The 17,701-nt window shown below is 38.1% G+C and overlaps 1 protein-coding gene across 1 annotated transcript; it reads right to left on the reverse strand.

Annotated features, from left to right (window-relative positions):
* Positions 1 to 342: 342 nt before the first annotated feature.
* On the reverse strand, positions 343 to 8,478 carry mei4 (meiosis-specific, MEI4 homolog (S. cerevisiae)). Its single transcript, XM_057352206.1, has 5 exons — positions 8,425 to 8,478; positions 7,610 to 7,849; positions 6,955 to 7,436; positions 3,297 to 3,428; positions 343 to 623 (listed from the first exon to the last, which is right to left on the reverse strand). The coding sequence occupies exons 1-5, from the start codon at positions 8,453 to 8,455 to the stop codon at positions 390 to 392; spliced, it is 1,119 nt and encodes a 372-aa protein (XP_057208189.1). The 5' UTR covers positions 8,456 to 8,478; the 3' UTR covers positions 343 to 389.
* Between the last annotated feature and the right edge of the window lie 9,223 nt (positions 8,479 to 17,701).

A 17,701-nucleotide genomic window follows, 5' to 3' on the forward strand; every position in this document is an offset into this window, starting at 1 on the left:
CTATGGCAGTAAATGGGGGATGAGATCTGTTTGATTACTGAGATTCTTACAAATATCTTCCTTTGTGTTCAGCAGAACAAAGACATTTATACAGGTTTGGAACAATCTGAGGGTGAGTAAATGATGACAGAATTTTCTTTTTTTGGGTGAACTATCCCTTTATGTCAAATACAGACACACCCAACCTTTTTCAAATGTGCTTACTCTATAAAAAGGAGTGCAGACTGTATATCAACACAAAAACGTTTAAAGAGCTGAACAGTAACTAATGGTTTATTGCCTCTCAACAAGATCTTTTTTCACATCTTCTACAGAAACAGATACGATGTTATGGACATGTGTTTAAGCTTGTGTGTGTGTGTATTCAGGCTCTTCCTGTACGACAGCTCTCAGGAACATTCCGTCTCATCGGGTCTCATGCCTGTGGTTCTGTAGAGACCGCCGATCCTCCACATGTAGAGAGAGAAGAGAGGAAACTCATCTGAGAGAGAGAACGCTCCAGCTTCCAGCTGGGATATGAGCTCCTGCTCCACACCAGCGTCCGCAGACAGCTGCTCCAACAGCCAGAAGACATAGAAGGAATTCTCATAGCGGATCCAATCCATCTGATGATCTGAAGAACTCTGAACAAGACAAAAACTACCATTACTGGAGATTTATTTCACATTATAAAACAACTCATCAAGACTGCGGAATAACACAAATGTAACTTTTGGAATGACGTTGTAGCTAAAGAAAATCCCAAAATAACTCAAAACTGTGTTATTTTTGATACTTTCTGCAATGTTTGTAAAACTTATGACAAACTGTAACATTTCTGCCAAATTTCGAATAGAAAAGCAAAGCCCCTATGACTATGTACCCGAGTCCTTCTTCTGAAACTATAGCGAAACATCATGGCAGTAAAGATTTTATTTATAAAGCATATCGTTTGATAATAAAAAAAATCATAATAATAAACATAATTGGGTTTTCTACATTGCACAAAGCATAATTTTAACATGGCAAAGAAATATTGATGTATTTTATTGCTTTTTCTGCAGAACTACCGTAATGCGTCCTGATTTATCACATTATAAGTGCATTATGTGTTGTAAATTAAACAGAGTAACATTAAAATACTAGGGCTGTGCAAAAATATCGCTACAGCAAACTATCGCAATTTTTTTTTTTCACGATAGTATATCGATAGACCAACCTCTACTATCGATACATTTATTAAAATCACATTTTAATGTCATATACATTACATGCAGCCATTTTCTCAAGCGGGAGCGAGCATGGCACTCCAGCTTCCAGAGGCGACGTGTGGTGCGCTTTGATTTTAATGACGCGTGTTGAAACCCGTTCATTGTGATGCGCGATTTGGAGCAAAGGTTATTTTTAAAGGAGTTTTTTTTTTAATCGACGGACAATGAGGATGTCGCAGGGTAACACAAGACTAGGGCTGTCACGATAAACCGACGATAAATATCAGGTGATTTATGCACAGCTTGTGAGTGAAGTACGGAAAAATGCTGCTGCATCAGAAACTCCACATACGCACTGCAGAAGAAGACCATAACACCTTCTAGAATCTAGGAAATGCCTATGGACATGTTTTTATCACTGTTCCTCAAGCCTCAGCAGGTATTTTTATGATAATAAAGTATGTTTATAATGATCATGTTTGACGGGTGTTGCTTTTTCAAATGCACATCATAAGCGACTCAAACTCGCACTGCTTTTAGATCGAGCAGCATTTCCTACTGATCCCAGAGCTGTGCTTCACGGACAAGCGACGCATTAAAAACAATATCGACACATTGCATATCGCAGCCAGCTTGAGCTCAATGGGATTTAGTGGTATCGCCATAAATGATCGTGCAGCCCTAAAGACTATAAAGTTGCAAAAGCGAAACTATCCTCATGCTCCGCTGTCACACAATAACTGTGAGTAATTAAATATTCCATCTCCTAAAATGCAATCTAAAGAATGCACAAACTGACATTAACATGAACTCAAACTGAAGAGCAGCCAAAACAATCTTGCTGAAAAAACAATAGAACTCGTAGAAAATGTAATGGATTTAATGGTTATAATTGAAATTGTATTACTTTTAATTGAAACTAAAATGGTGTCTACTAGTATGTGATGGATTCTATTGGTGGGATGTAAAAAAATACCCCAAGTGGTCCACAGCAAGTTGTTTTTCAGCTCTATTTTCTTTTTACATTTTTTATTTGAAAAAGAATTATTAAGCAATATATTGTAATTATGTATCGTATTGAAATATCTTCAATATATTGTATTGTGACTTATCTATCGTGATATGTATCATATCGCAAGGCCCTTGCCAAATACACAGGCCTATAAAATACTCAATTAGATGTTCTACTAGCTTTTCTCAAATGACAAAATATGTTTTTTTAGTCAAACTGATGTCTCTGTTTTAAATGTTTTTTTTGTTGGCAATGGGTGCGCACGTGCTTTAGTTCGTATGTTTTTTAATAAAACCTTCATGGCATCATGGCTTCTCTTTTTTAGCAAAACATGCTGTGGGATTTACAGTTTTAAATGGTTACGGTAATGAGAATTTTAAAGGCCTTTTTGTAGAAATTTTGCCAGCATGATCTCTTCCCTGCGTCAACATGAGAAAACACACGCTGTCTCAGCCGACGACAGTTTTGAAAGGGAAAGGTGGGCGGACGTGAGCGGAGGACTGAGAGATTGGTTACAATTCTCAAACTCACCGCTAGTGGCCGCTATACATCCCACTCTAGGCCTTTAATGAATAAAAAGGAGATGTGCTGATGCGAGCGGTTTGTAGAAAATCACGTTTGACATCTTGAAAGCAAGATTTCGTGAGAATCACACACCCATCTGCTATTTGACTTCCTTTGTGTGGCATATGGAGCCTGTTAAAAATGACTCTGCATCTGTTTCCAATTTCATGCACAGAAACCAGTGCTCAATAAACCTGTCAATCAGTGTTAGGGGTGGGATTATACTTAGGGGCGTGTTTGTGTTTGAAAGGGCCGTCACTTACAGTCCAGATAGCCTGCTCTAAACGAACTGCGTATTTGTCTACATTACATTTTGAGGTTTTTCAAGTCAAGTCGTTGTCCTTGCATTGGCCAATACTGAACCCACGGGACTGGATATTATACGCTAACGAATGATGCCACGAAGAAAGAAATTGTAATGTTATATGACTCTGCTTCTTTGGTTGGTGGAAAGTTGAATTCAGGAGCCCACAGGTAAAAACGTTACAAATTTTAAGAGTTAAATCCTGGTGTGGTTGCTATGACAATACCTGACAGATGTCCCACAGGTGTTGTGCCAGCTGAACGATGTGTGACATCAAGATCTTGACGAGAGCGGCTCTCACGCCACGACTTTCTCCCAGAGTCATCAGACACTCGGACATCAGAGCCTTCACTGAGAACTGACACAGACACACGTCACATCAGACTGACCTCTGACCCTTCAACATCATAAATCAGCTCACACACAAACATGCAGACAATGAAAAAAACAAACTGCAAAGCTTCAGTCTGAGCAAAGAAAACCCCATAAACCCCAGCGTTATAAACACAGAGAGCATGTGAGGCGAGTGTCTGCCAAATGTAATGTTTCTGGAGTCACAGTGCGTGACGGTTTGAGTAAATATTCCATCTGAATGAACCGTGCAAGACGTAATGTTCTTGGCTCACAGCACAAACTCGTAGGAGTACTGTAGCCTAAAATGAAAATGATGGAGTATAAATCCCTTTTATTTTGGCTGTCTATGCATGTGCTGTTTTAAGGTCCTTTTCTCTTGCCCTGCGTGGACAAACAGAAGGTCACTTTATAAAAATCTTCATTGTTGGAATAATTCTGTTCCTTAATGTTCTGTTAAAGTCCTTTCAAACAGCATGGACTATAAAAACAGTACAGATGAAATGTGCCAAAACATGCTGCACATCTGCAGTCGATGCATCCAACTTAAGTTACAACTTACATTTTCATTAGATTTCATTTGACATTTAGCTGCAGAAATGTCACGTCACTCGTTTAGTGAAACCTGTGTTCAGCTACACACACACACACCATACAGTAGTTACAGTAAAATGACCTTCATGATTAAAGATAAGACTCCATCATTCAGTCTGGCGGTGAAGAGAAGAACACGCAGTGTCTCATCACACGTGAGGGTCAAACTGTGCTCAAGTGTTTCTAAACACAGCCAGCTGGATTTCACATTGACACCTCCACATCACCTCAACAACTTCTGCATATACATAAACGATCTAAACTATAGATTTGATTAATGAACCCTTACAGAAATAAATCATCATTTTCTTTACATCGTCAATATATTAAATCATTTAAAAATAAACAGAATATTATATTGTTAATATATCACAATATACCGTTTTGAATATTACATATGGAATTGTTGGTTAAAAATGTATTTTTAATATAAGTGCAGCGCCCTCCACAAATGTTGACACCCTTGTTAATGAACAAAGAAGGCTTGAAAATATCTACAAAATTCCACCATTTCATTGAAGGAAAACAATTTGAAGTGAGGGGGAATATCACATTGTAAAAAATGTTTTTTCTCCCATTCATGTAGGTCACGATTATTGGCACCCTTGTATTCAAAACTTTCGGTAACCTCCATTTGCATGAAAAACAGCTCAGAGTCTTTTCTTTTATGTCTGACGAGGTTTGAGAATATACGTATGGCAAGTCATCCGAGTCCCTTCCTTCATCCAGAATCTCTTAAGATCCTTCAAATGTTGGTGCTCTCTTATCTTCAGTTCATCCACTCATGTTCTAGTGTTGAGATCAGGGAACTGGGATGGCTGTGGCTGGATCTTGGTTTTGTGCTCAATGAGTCGTTTTTTGTTGATTTGGATGTTTGTTTTGAACCAGTGTGCTGATGGAAGATCTGACCACGACCCATTACCAGATTTCTATAAGAGCAAGTCAGGTTTAGATTTTTATATCTGTTGGTATTTGATATAAAACCTGATCAAGATGTCCAGGACCTCTGGTATAACAGTAGGTCCACAACAATAAAGATCTGGTGATATATTTAACTGTGGATATGAGGCACTTGTTTATCCCTGTGTGCACCAAACCTGTCTTGTGTTCTTGCTGCCAAAGAAACTCTTCTTCACTTCATCTGGCCATAGACCCCAGTCCTGCTTGAAGTTCCACTATGGCAGATGAATATGGTGGAGTTTGTTTTTGCATGAGAGCAGAAGATTTGTTTCTTGAACAGTGTCGCAAACAACTCGTGCTGATGGAGGTGCAGTTTTCCTTTATTTGTATTAAATGCTCTGAAGATCTCTGAAGAGTCTTTGGCCACTCCACGGATTCTCCTCGCTGTGCATTGAGACAATATAGACACACATCTCCAGTCCATTTCAACTTCTTGATCATTGCCCTGATGTTGGAAAGGGGAATTTTCATTGTTTCAACCATATCCTTTTAAATCCACTTTCAATTTTGTGTAGCTCAACAATCTTTTGGTGCACATCAGAACGATATTCTTTGGTTTTATCCATTGTGATGAATGATTAAGGGGCTTTGTGTTATTAATGTTTAATCTCCTGTGAAACAAGAAGTCATGACTGGCCAACATCATGTTTCAGAGATTGTAAATATCAATGGGAATATACTTGGGAGATGTTTTACTCATAAGAATTTCTAGGTGTGGTTTTTTCCACAATGTGATATTCCCCTCACTTCAAATTGTTTTACTTGAATGAAATGTTGGGATTTTGTAGATGTTTTTTAATTAAAGCTCAAAATGAGAAACAATGCAGATGTATTTTTACAGCCTTCTGTGCTCATACTTACCGTAAGTAAATCATTTACTATACTGCATACTGTCACTAAGGGCTGTTCAACGATTAATCGCACCTAGAATAAAAGTTTGTTTACATAATGTATGTCTGTGCACTGTGCATATTTAAGATGTTTTCATAAACACGCACACATACATGTATATATTTAGGAAATATTTGCACATATATCTTTATATATAATTTAACTGATATGAACATTTATTCATTTTTATACTTATCTTCAATATATAAGAAAACAGTATGTTTTCCTATTTAAACCAAAATACTTGTTGAATGCACGGTAAGGCACTAGAATTGTCTGCCAAGTGCCTAAATGTAAATAATCTTTTGTTTTTTGTGCACAAGCGAAAGGTGTATGCACAATACTATAAATCAATTCCACTCGTGACCTGCAGGGGGCAGCAGGGAGCAAATGTCTTTTTACTCAGAAGCACAAATCATAAGTTTTCATCAGACAGTGACAGGATGGACTGCGGAGGGTTTTTGTAGGGGCGTGTCTGAGGCTAACAAAACATGTCACGGGTGAAGAGGTGGGCAAGGGGGAAGGAGAAAGACAAAATGAGCACTACTGACAAACAACATTTGTCTCCATTAGCATCAGGAAATGTTGTCAATTGAAAAACAATGCGAGAATTTCTACTCTTGTTTATTCTGTACTACACCCTTTTGGTTAGTGTTGATTTAATGTGACGTGCTGAAGGGCCTACAGTCCATTACAATACTGTTGTAGGGTCTAATTTTGACCTCTTAAGCTATTTTTAGTTATTGTACTCTCACTATTGTTACCTTACAATACTATATAATAAGCCGTTTGTTTATCTTTAGCTCATGTTTAATAAATACATTAAAACGTCGACAAACTGAAGAGTATGGTTACTTTTCATCAAAACGGCTTTGTTGAATGCACTCTAAATGAGCGTCTTGCATTATGCAACTGATCTCAATTGAAATACATTGACCCCCGTGCATTCTCAACGGAGCCACAGGGGGCGCTATAGAGGCCACGAGCTCTAAATTTAGAGAAGTCAATAACTTCATGTTGTGCTTACATGTCATGAGAGAACGTTCATATTTTTGGGTGAACTGTTCCTTTAAAAACCTCTGACTTACCTCATTGACTTGATGGCTGGTTAGCAGTAGACAGATCATCTCTTTCAACAGATCTTCCACTCGACTGAAACGCTCAAGTGAAGGCCATCGATCTGTTTTTCCTCCACCGAGGGTCTGTGCCATCACCTGTGTGGCGTGACGGAGCAGCTCTGGGTGATGAACAGGCTGTCCGACATGTGCCTGTCTGAAAACCTCCAGTACACAATCAAGTAATTGTACCACCGAGTTCCAGACGACCTCATCATCGTCATCCACGCACAGCGACGGCCCATAATCCCTACGCAGACCGCTCAGATACTGCAGGAACCGCATGTGCTTCACCAGACCGCAGTCCTGCGGCCACGACCTGCCCTGAAGAATGACATTCTGACTGTTTGGAGGAGTGAGCGGTAAACGCGGAGCCTCGCCGCTGTGTGAGGTGATATCAACGCTCTTTAAGTGTTGCGTGTCGTCCTGATGGAGACGTTCCACAACTTGTTGACCTGTGTAAGCAGAAAAATCGCTTTCGGAATCACTCTGCGATAATGACAGATGTGTCCAAAATAAACACTGCAACTCGTGCACCCCAATGTTTAGTTTAAAACCAAAATATGTTAGAGGAAAAAAATTTGGGTTCATCGAGTGTGACCTGAGATCTCAGACCATGAGATGTTACCGTCTGGTGGTCCGGCGCGTCTCTCAGCCTTCAGCAGCGAGCGTGTAAGAATCAGCTCCTGTCTGAGACGCAGCAGATCTTCCTGAAGACCACGAGCTTTAGATTTCCAGCCCTCGTCCTGCTGTTTGAGTGTTTTCGAGAGAGATTCAGTGAAGTGTCTGACACCTTCTGATGGTCTGGATTTAATAATGGCCACGGCCACAGTCAGTCTGGACACTCTCATGAACCAGCTCACCGCTCCTACACACACACATCCAGCAGTACTAATATCAATATAATATACATTACATACTGTTAGTACACTTTTAGCCGTACTATACTGTAGAACCTCTTAGGAAACAAAAATGATATATGAAAAACATACGGCAATATATTAAATAATACACTTCCACATTTTGGAAGCAAGTGCTTATGCTTTTACAATAGATGAATAGTTTCAATTCAGTAAGTATTATTCAATATATTGTAATTTTAGATCTATTCTAAATGATTGAATATATTGACAATATATTCACTTTGCTTAAGGGACACTACAGTACTTACTACAGTTTGTCCATTTACTAAAGTTAATACTACAGGATACTGCATACTATAGCACACTCTACTATAAGAAATACTATAATAAAGTACCATACTTATGCTTTGATACAATAACATTAGGCTAATGGTTTGACTTAAGTGCGTTGTTTTTGTTAAATAAATGTTGTTGTGAGTCATAAAGTAGCAAAGAACGACCGTATTGTGAATGAAGTGTACGTTAGTCTTGTAGTTGCAGCAGTTTATGTATCGTGTGAACATCATCCGAGTGATTTTACCGACATTATATGAGGTTGATTTTTCCTCCATTCTTCTATAATCCTTATTATTTCTGTCTAACACTTTCCATGCCGTATTTTCCTCTCAAAAGACCCAAATAAATACATGTTTTGGAAAAAGCGGTCGATGTTTTCTCTCGTTTACCGTTAACCGGAAACTCTTAATAATCACTTAACAGTAAACGCGTCACGAGTCACAGCCCCGCCCTCAGCTGCGCGTGCGTGCCCCGCCCCTTCAACGGCTCTAATTGCTCAGACACAATGGATGTACAGCTAAATAGAAAATTACTTCACTGTGTTTTTACGCTGTACTTGTAATTTAATATTAATCGAATGAATGAATAATAAACGTAACACGTAAGGATTAAATTAACTTTCCAATAAACGATCCGATATTTAGCCTAATTCACTGTCGTGATCAGAATAACTATGAGGATGAACCATGTTTCACATTAAAATGCTGATTAGTTTAAAAATGTATAATAATATCAGGATAGAAGATGTCACATTTTGTGACCTGGGGGCCTCTTATTTTTGAGGAATAAAGGTGTATTTCCAAAGCCAAACCAGACAGACACGGAGAATAAAAGAACACAGTGATCAACATGACTGGGTTTACATCGCCACCTGCTGTTTTCTTACTAGCATGAACATTATTTCTGTGAGTTCAGCTCATGCGTCAACATTTCAACACGTGTCTTCTTTCTATCCTATCTATAATAACTTATGTGTTCATAACTATATTACATTCATTTTCCTCACAAATGCTTAGTATTTCTCCTTGTTCCAAAAATCCCATTTATAGCTATTTTTCAGTTGCATTACTTGGGTTCTTTCTTTCTATAGTCTATATCATTCTTTATTTGATCTAGATTTGATTATTGTTGCTTTTGAATTTCCCCTCGTCAGCTGTTTGAAGAAGTATTTGTTGTAATCTGCATCACATTCTTTATCAACACCATCACATGAAGGTGAATGTGTTTATTTTGAAATGTGTTATTCTTTGCTCGTGTATTAAACAACACGTGTTTGTCCTTCATCTGAAGAGTCGCAGCATCATGTCGAAACAAACAGTGTTGATGTGAATGCAAACATGTGTCGTGTCGTTGCAGCAGTAAACTGACGCTCAGTCGATGTGTCGCAGGTTTACTTCTTTGTGGTGTTCGGCTTTTTGCTTGTTTTTCTGGGGATTTGTTGTGTGCTCGCACTTTCAGACCTGAACACCACTGACATGCACGGGGATTATTTCTAGCCTTTATTTAACACCTGATCATTGACTTTGAGACATTTTTCGCAATCTTACAGGAGCTCGAATGGAACAGTAATCTTACCTCAATTTCCCAGAGGAGTCAATAATACGCCGGCTCTCTGAATGTATCCGTTTCCAACACATCTCTCATAAAATCAATCAATACATCCACTTGAAACGCTTCAGGTTGACTTTGGATCATCACATTTAAAGTGAAAATTACACCACTTTGTTCAATGATCTGAAAACCATCGCCTGTGTGACTGTTAAACCTCCGACACCAGCTGACAGGTAGAGAACAGCTCAGATCATTCTCTCTAACCGACTGAAAAAGCCAATGTGTTGAGCAATAAACACCAGATTACAAACTCAATTGACCATTTATCCCTATCATTTAACAGAAGTTGATGATGTCAATAAATGCGCATTGGCAGTAGTTCACCCAAAACCAAAAATTCTTTCATCATTTACTCACCCAGAAACTTTCTCATTGTGAAGAACACAAAGAAGAATATTTGAAAGAATGCTTGTAACCAATCAGTTCTGGGTCACTTTTGACTACCATAGTCATTTTTCCTACTATGATGGTGCCCCAAAACTGATTGTTTTCCCACGTTTTTCCAAATATTGTCTTTTGTGTTCCACAGACCAAAGAAATGTATATTTCAGGGTGAGTACATAATGACAAAACGTTGGTATCTCAATTATCAATAAATGGGTGATGTAATACAAAAAGACAATTTGAAATGAAATGTCCATATATTATAATATGTATTAAAGCAATATCATAGTATTATTAATAGCATTATAATTCTATAAAGTTATTGCACTTTTGAAGTGAGGTAGGGTTGTACAGACAACACTGCGGTTTGAGGTTATGAGCGCAATCCTTAGCTCGCGGCTGACAAGAAAATCATTTGGAAGCTGTGAGCTGACAGCACAGAAACAATAACCCGGCTTCTCCTGGTTCGCCAGCAGAAAGAAGCATTAAACAACACGGCTACATCTCACACTGAGTCCATAAACCTGCCAAATGATTCCAGTTAAGACAATAAATGGACTTCACCTCAGACATATTGACCACAAGGGCCAGAGCAAACAAGACAGCCAGACAGCAAGTTTGGAGCTGTAGATAACAATAAACTCTCTTCCAAAACATGATCAGCCGTCTATGTAGGGTGCATCTGAAGTGTGCGTCATGTGCACAGCACCGTGATGTTTAATACGGCAAGATATCTTCATTTATCACATTCAACGCTAACATCACTCACGATAGCTCACAGAGAAAACAATCCCAGCCAAAATCCATCCAAGAGACAAACATACTTGTAAATGTATGAAAACAAGACAAAAATACCATGTCAGAAAATCATTTGATTATAATTGACTGACAATAATATGAACTTCTTATATTCCGTTCAGATTTGTTTGAAAAGGTCATGTTTAGAAATGATCTGTTACTGGTGTACCAGGAAAGACCGTATGCGTCTCGCGAATCTATCTTTATCTTTTTTTAATGAAGCCAAGCTACAGAAAACTCTTATGTTGGCTGTTCCGCCTCTGCTTGTTGTGAACGTTGTTACTTGGAATCAAATCACGTTGCACTATTTCCATCTATTTCAAATAGGACGTATAAAAGCATTTCTCCACATACTCGTCTATAAATACAGCATCGTGCAGAATGTGAGTAGATGTTTGGCTCAAGCACATCTGAAGAAGTGCAATCCTCTCATCTCCAGCGGGCCGAACACGTCGAGTGTCATTTTCTCACATTCAGCATCTCATGAATAAGTCTGCATGTCAATCACTGCATCTACATTTACATGCGACCAAATCATCCGTTAGTAATCGCACTGACGGCTAAACCCATCTGAAAAACCTTCAAGTAAACATCTGAAGGGATCTGCTTGAGCTTGATCCGTATGAAACTTCTACAGGATTGAAAGGGCTGATCTGATCGATAGGAGAAAAGGAAGCAAGTCAAGGCTTAAGGCAAAACACATTATCCGGCACACGATGCTCTTGTGTTCTTTCATAACATTACATAAAGCAAAACAAGAACGTTTGTTTGGGGTCCACGTAAAGAGCATTTTTGTAATGTGCACACAGACTCATTTAAGTGCTCATTTAAACGCACAGAAATGCTTGCATGTTAACGCACTCTGAATTCTTGAATAACATGTGAGTTGTGCGGTCGTTTGTGTTGCTTTATAAAGGCCTATTTTAAGAGAGCGGGTTTATTGTGCATGTTTAATGTGTTTGTGCTGAGCTCAGCGTGTGCCGTGACGGAAATAAACTGAATCTGCTGCAACACACTGACACAAGATGAATGCTGTCCCAAAAAAAGACCACCAGAGGTGGGCACATCTGAGCAGTCTCTACACCGTTCATATAGGCTACATACAGATGAAGATGACGTTTGTGTCTCTTATAGTCATACACCATGACCTCCAGATCATCTGTGATGGATGACGGGACTGACTGGATGTTAAGATTTAATACGCTGTGATGAACTCTGAACTGTCGCAGGAGGAGAATGATGAGAGTGACGGGTCACATCCACTGTTGATGTTCTGCAGGAGAAACAGAAGAGAGGAGAATTGTGGGCAACTGTGGAAATAATGATTTCATGTAACAAATTCTCCTTTAAAATGTAAAAATGCTGTGTTATGAATTGTTCAGGGTTGACAGACATCAATGTGTTTAATTCAAGAGATTTGAAGCTTAATAATTAAGTTTGAGGTTGTTGGTTTTTATAGTGTAAAGAATACAATTTTAAAGATTTCCCTGATTATTTCTGTCTAAGCTGTAATGCATGTTTTGGAAGGTTTTCTATATTTTCTATTGAAAGTTCAGAAATGTCAAATATCTGAAATTGAATATCATCAAATTTTAATATTGGATATCTTTACCTGTGTTGTGTCCAGCTCATATTTGTTTAAACAACTGCTCTTATTCTTTGTTGATCGTTTTTCAGAAAATGGACGCTTTTTCCTATTGAAGAAGTAAAACATGTGCTCACTTCTCTTATCAAGAAGAAATGTTGAAATAGAATGACTATTGTTTTAATTATTAGACATATTCAAAGATTTACAGAGATGTTAATCAGGACTTAAGTACACGTGTCGTCACGCGTTGGTTCTGTGGAGAGGCTCGTTTTTAGAGAATGTGAGAGACTCTCATTAGCACATCAGAGACATCGGTGGTTCCTGAGCACAGAAGAGATGTGAACCCACAACCTGCTGCAGTGTAACACACTGTCCACAGTGACGAAAATCAAGCAGATATTTCAATCCAAAAGCGATAAAGACAAGCCCATAAACACGAATGAACAACAAAACACGGGCATGAAAAAGCACAATAAAAAACATGAAAACAATAAATCACCAACAACCTCAACAATATGATTTTATGACTTCATGGATTTGAAGCTATTTTATTTTGTCAGAAGAGAGAAAATGTAATACAGAAAATATCTATGTACAGAAATATTTCACAAACTGTTCCAGAGAAGCTTTCAACACAAATAAAAAACATCACCGTGAATAATATCTGTACTGTACCATCTGTGAACCCAGAACATTTCCACACATTTATTACTACTAGACAGACCTACCATAATCTCCAAGATTAAGTGATGATATATATCTCCATAAGCCGCCGGTAAGTGTGATTTCAACTTCACTTAAGATAAAAATGGCAAACATTCCTTTGAAAGAACGACATTAGCCAGACTGAGATGAGATTTGAATATGATGGCACAAAATTCTGTTTGGATTATTACAACACATAGTCATTACCAACATGGAATATCCAAAATATGATCTGACTAATTCCTGTTGAACTTTATGTAACATTTATTTAACATTTTATTATACGTTTTTTTAATCCTCTCCTCTTTTATGCTGTTCACTTCTAGGGTCAATACTATTCTCACCTCTAAACATAACATCTTAAAGGAACAGTTCACCTTTAAAATGAAAATTCTGTCATCATTTACTCACCCTGTTGTCATTTTAAACCTGCGTGATTTTCTTTCTTCTGCAAGACACAAAAGAAGATATTTTGAAAAATGTTGGCAACAGAAAACTGTTGGTCCCCGTTGACTTCTATTGTATGGACACTAAACCAATGCAAGTCAATGGGGACCAACATTCTTCAAAATATCTTCTTGTGTGTTCTGCAGAAGAAAGAAACACAGGTTTAAGATGACAACAGGTGGGTAAATGATGACAGAATTTTCATTTTAAAGGTGAACTATCCCTTTAAGATGTTATGTTTGCCTTCAAGGCAAAATGCTCAAAGCTTTCTCATTGATAAGTCGTTCTGGATAAAAGCTAAAAAATATATGTTCTATACTTTGCCAAATAATCCAAAAACCGCTGCTTGAATAGTCATGTCATTCAGGTGAGGTTATGAAACAGTTTATGGTTATGAAAGCTCTGTAAAGCTTCAAACTGTATGTTGTGATTCAGGCCCAACATTTGTGATGCAAAGCACGCTTCCGTTTGACTGTTTGACTGTAACACATTCAGGCACGTTTCAAAAAGTAGACCTGCAGATTCCTCTACAAGAGTGTTGTGTCATTGGGAATCTCAGAAGGTCAAGTCCTATAATCGCAAGCATCTTTAAATGAGGCTGTGACTTGGTTTATATTGATGTACTGGAAAATTCTTTTAAATGGCTTCCAGGGAACCTCAGACTGTTTTAAGATAAGATCATCAATTCAACAAGAAAGCGCTGGTGACAAATCAATCTATCAGATGCAAGGCCAAGACATGAACCCTTTCCTCATGAGAGAGTTAGACTGAACTCATCACTATAACAGAGCAGCAGAATATTGACTTTTCCCTCTCTACTGATTAAAACAGATCAGTTTAAATTTCTTTCTCATTGGAAAGCAGCCGTAAGGTCATTGTTAACAGAAGTTCAGCCTGTTGTGTGATGCATAAAGACAGGCAATAATCCGTGAAATTGTCAGGATAGTACAGTGAAACAAAAATGAAAATTCACTCCAAGTTGATGAATCAAGTCATTCATTAAAATTCATTCATATGCTGTAGCACATACAGTATTGTAAAGTGGTCCTATTTTGCCTATTTTTCTAAGTCTTTATTATATTTTGATGTGCTAAACAGTAATTGTTCATGTTTCGATTTTCAAAAATGCTTTATACATTACATATTTCACCTGTGTTTTACACCGTCATCTTGATTCTCAGGCTGTTGAGTTCCTGGTTCTATGAAGTCTCTCCTTCCGAAACGCTCTGATTGGTCAAGCTGAGCCAGTCTTTTGTGATTGGTCTACCGCTTAGAGTGTGTGTTGAGATGTGCTGCCCATTACCCTATTCGTGTTCCAGGGGGCAGGGTCAATGTACATTTATTTACATTGAGTCATTTAGCAGACGCTTTTATCCAAATGAGGTAAACAATAGAAGCAATTGGAACAACATAACGCCAACAAAAAGCATAAGTGCTGTAAAAACTGGTCTCAGCCTACCACAGTATACAAAACTAAGGTTTTTTATATAGTAAGAGTAGAAAAGGTGTTGACAGAAGAGATGGGTTTCCAGACGATTCTTAAAGATGGCCACAGAATCTGCTGATCTTGTAGCAGCGGGCAGATCATTCCACAGATGGGGAACATGTCCAGAGAAGGTACGTGAGAGTGATTTTTTACATTTTTTGGGATGGCACTACAAGACGTCGTTCATTTGCAGAGCGTAGTGACATGCTGGAAACAAGGAACGTAACACTATTAACAACTCACCCTAGACTATGACAAATCAGGGCTTTATATACATTGAACCTAACAAGATAACAAGACACACCTGGAGGAACTAATTAACACTAAAAACTACAAAGGACTACAAAACATGGCACAAAACAGGAAGTAACATAAAAGTTCACATTTACATTACTGCATTTGGCAGACGCTTTTCTCCAAAGCGACTTACATTGCATTGTATTATACATTTGTTTCTGACTATGTGCAATCCCGTGGGATCAAAACATGACCTTGGCGTTGCTAGTGCCATGCTCTAACCACTGAGCCACAGGAAGGCTGGTGTGTTTACAAACACAGGGGAAACACAGACTGGGATTGTGACACAGCCAGTAGCGCATTGCAGTCTGGACTAGAACTTGCGTAGCATGCTCGGACAGGAAAGGTCTAATTTTCCTATTAAAAAAAAATTAGGACATTTTGGGATTCATGAAAAAGTTTGTTGTAGTGCCTACGAGCTGTTAATTTTAGTCATTGTAGTGATTTCTGTTAAAGAAAATATCTTCCTTTCCTGTGAACTTTGAGCGTTGAGACTTGGCAGATGTCGTTTATGCTCAAACAGCCATTCTACTCACTAACTAAATTTAAAGAATTGAAATTTCATCAGACCCCCTCCCCCCCTTTAAAAATTCCACATGATGAATTTGTCAATTTATAGTAACCACATCCGGTATCTAAAAAATCACATATAGTTTGCACTGCAAAATTAAGAAAGAAAAAATAAGAGAAAACACATTTCATAATGTCAAGAGCTGTATGCAATTCTGTCATTTGGTTAGTAGATGTCAAATGGGCAGATTGCGTCATATTTTAAACCTGTAAGTCATTAACTAATGTCAGCAGATGCGTCATATTACATATGAGTTTGCTTGCATGTTATCAATGTTGTCAATGTATTATCAATGTATTTTTTAAAGCAAATCGAAGCCAGGAAATATACTGAAAAATATTGTTTTGACTTACTGACATGAATTTAATCCAATGGTAAATATGTGTACACCTATGACCCAGCTCCCACATCAGTCTATAATTATAAAGATAACATATATTTTTGATGCATTTGATTAAATCATATTGCTGACTTCAGGATGGCGAAAGAGCCAAAACATAATCAAAAATAAGTGACCTTATGAAAATATCAAGAAAATACAAAAGCCTACACAAGCTTCCCAATGTAAAGAAGAACAAAACAAGGTCTATAAAATAAATGTCACCTTGACGCTCTGACTTCTCTAATAGATTCATGGCCGTTTCAAATAGGAGTGAGGTAAAGATAAAGAAAGAAGTTTTTTGATCTGAGACAGAATTTTAGTCAACACTACTCAAAACTATTTGAGTTGGCCTTCAGCAACCATGCAGTCTTTTATAAACCTGTGGGTTTGGTTTGCCAATCCAGAAAAGCAGCAATAGTACAGAATGCCAAAGAGAGAAAGAAAAAACAGCGGATAGGATACAAAAACCCAAGCAGCAGACTTAAAGAGATCAAGAAAGAATACAAATTCTGTCATCATTTATTCCCCCTCATGTGATTGTAAACCTGTATGGGACTCTTTCTTCGGTGGAACACAAAAGAGGATATTTTCTGGTAAAATTCTTGTAAAAAATTCTATCGGGTAAAAGAATGTATGTAAATGTATACAACAGAATGGTTCTGTTCTCTCAATATTGAAAGAGCCCCTGTGTGCGAATTAACAAGTACAGAACATCAACACCATGAACAGCAGTCTGCTCCCTGAGCAACATAATAGATGTTTTCTGGGTCAATTCAACAGACAGCAGTCAGTGTCTCGTTCAGCACCATGGACAGCGGCCAGGTTCTCATTAAGCACCACGGACAGCAGCTGGTATACTTGACAATGTACAAGATCAGATGAATCAAAATACTCCTCTACACCACACATCTGGATATCTTCATTTAAATGCAAGACAGCGTTATTTTGAGGCTTTAATGCCGGTTAAACTTGATTGCGTGATTAAAAAATAAGGCACAGGTTTTTGATCTGACGGCGGTTCTGTGAACTCTGATCAGTATTATCAGAAGCAGCTCGGCCTCTGGTCAGCACTGTCGATGCCTTTTCAACATTCTGCACATGTAATTGGCTGCAGCCCATAAAATTGTCCAGAAATTCTGAGCTGCTTGATATTACTGATGCTCAGCGCCCAGCGAGTGCGATTTCACAGGCATTGGCTTGAATTTAAATGGAAACATACGGCATTCAGCTTGTGAAACAGGGTTAATGGCTA

The sequence above is a fragment of the Triplophysa rosa genome, linkage group LG15 (assembly GCF_024868665.1).
Source record: "Triplophysa rosa linkage group LG15, Trosa_1v2, whole genome shotgun sequence".
Taxonomy (NCBI): domain Eukaryota; kingdom Metazoa; phylum Chordata; class Actinopteri; order Cypriniformes; family Nemacheilidae; genus Triplophysa; species Triplophysa rosa.

Bases quoted from the DNA above. Each gene is read 5' to 3' on its own strand.
- mei4 (XM_057352206.1), bottom strand. From the start codon at position 8,455: ATGGAGGAAAAATCAACCTCATATAATGTCG. The intron at 3,429-6,954 runs GTAAGTCAGAGG...TGTCTGTGTCAG, and splicing joins CCAGCCATCAAGTCAATGAG to TTCTCAGTGAAGGCTCTGAT. The intron at 624-3,296 runs GTATTGTCATAG...TGTCTTGTTCAG, and splicing joins ACCTGTGGGACATCTGTCAG to AGTTCTTCAGATCATCAGAT.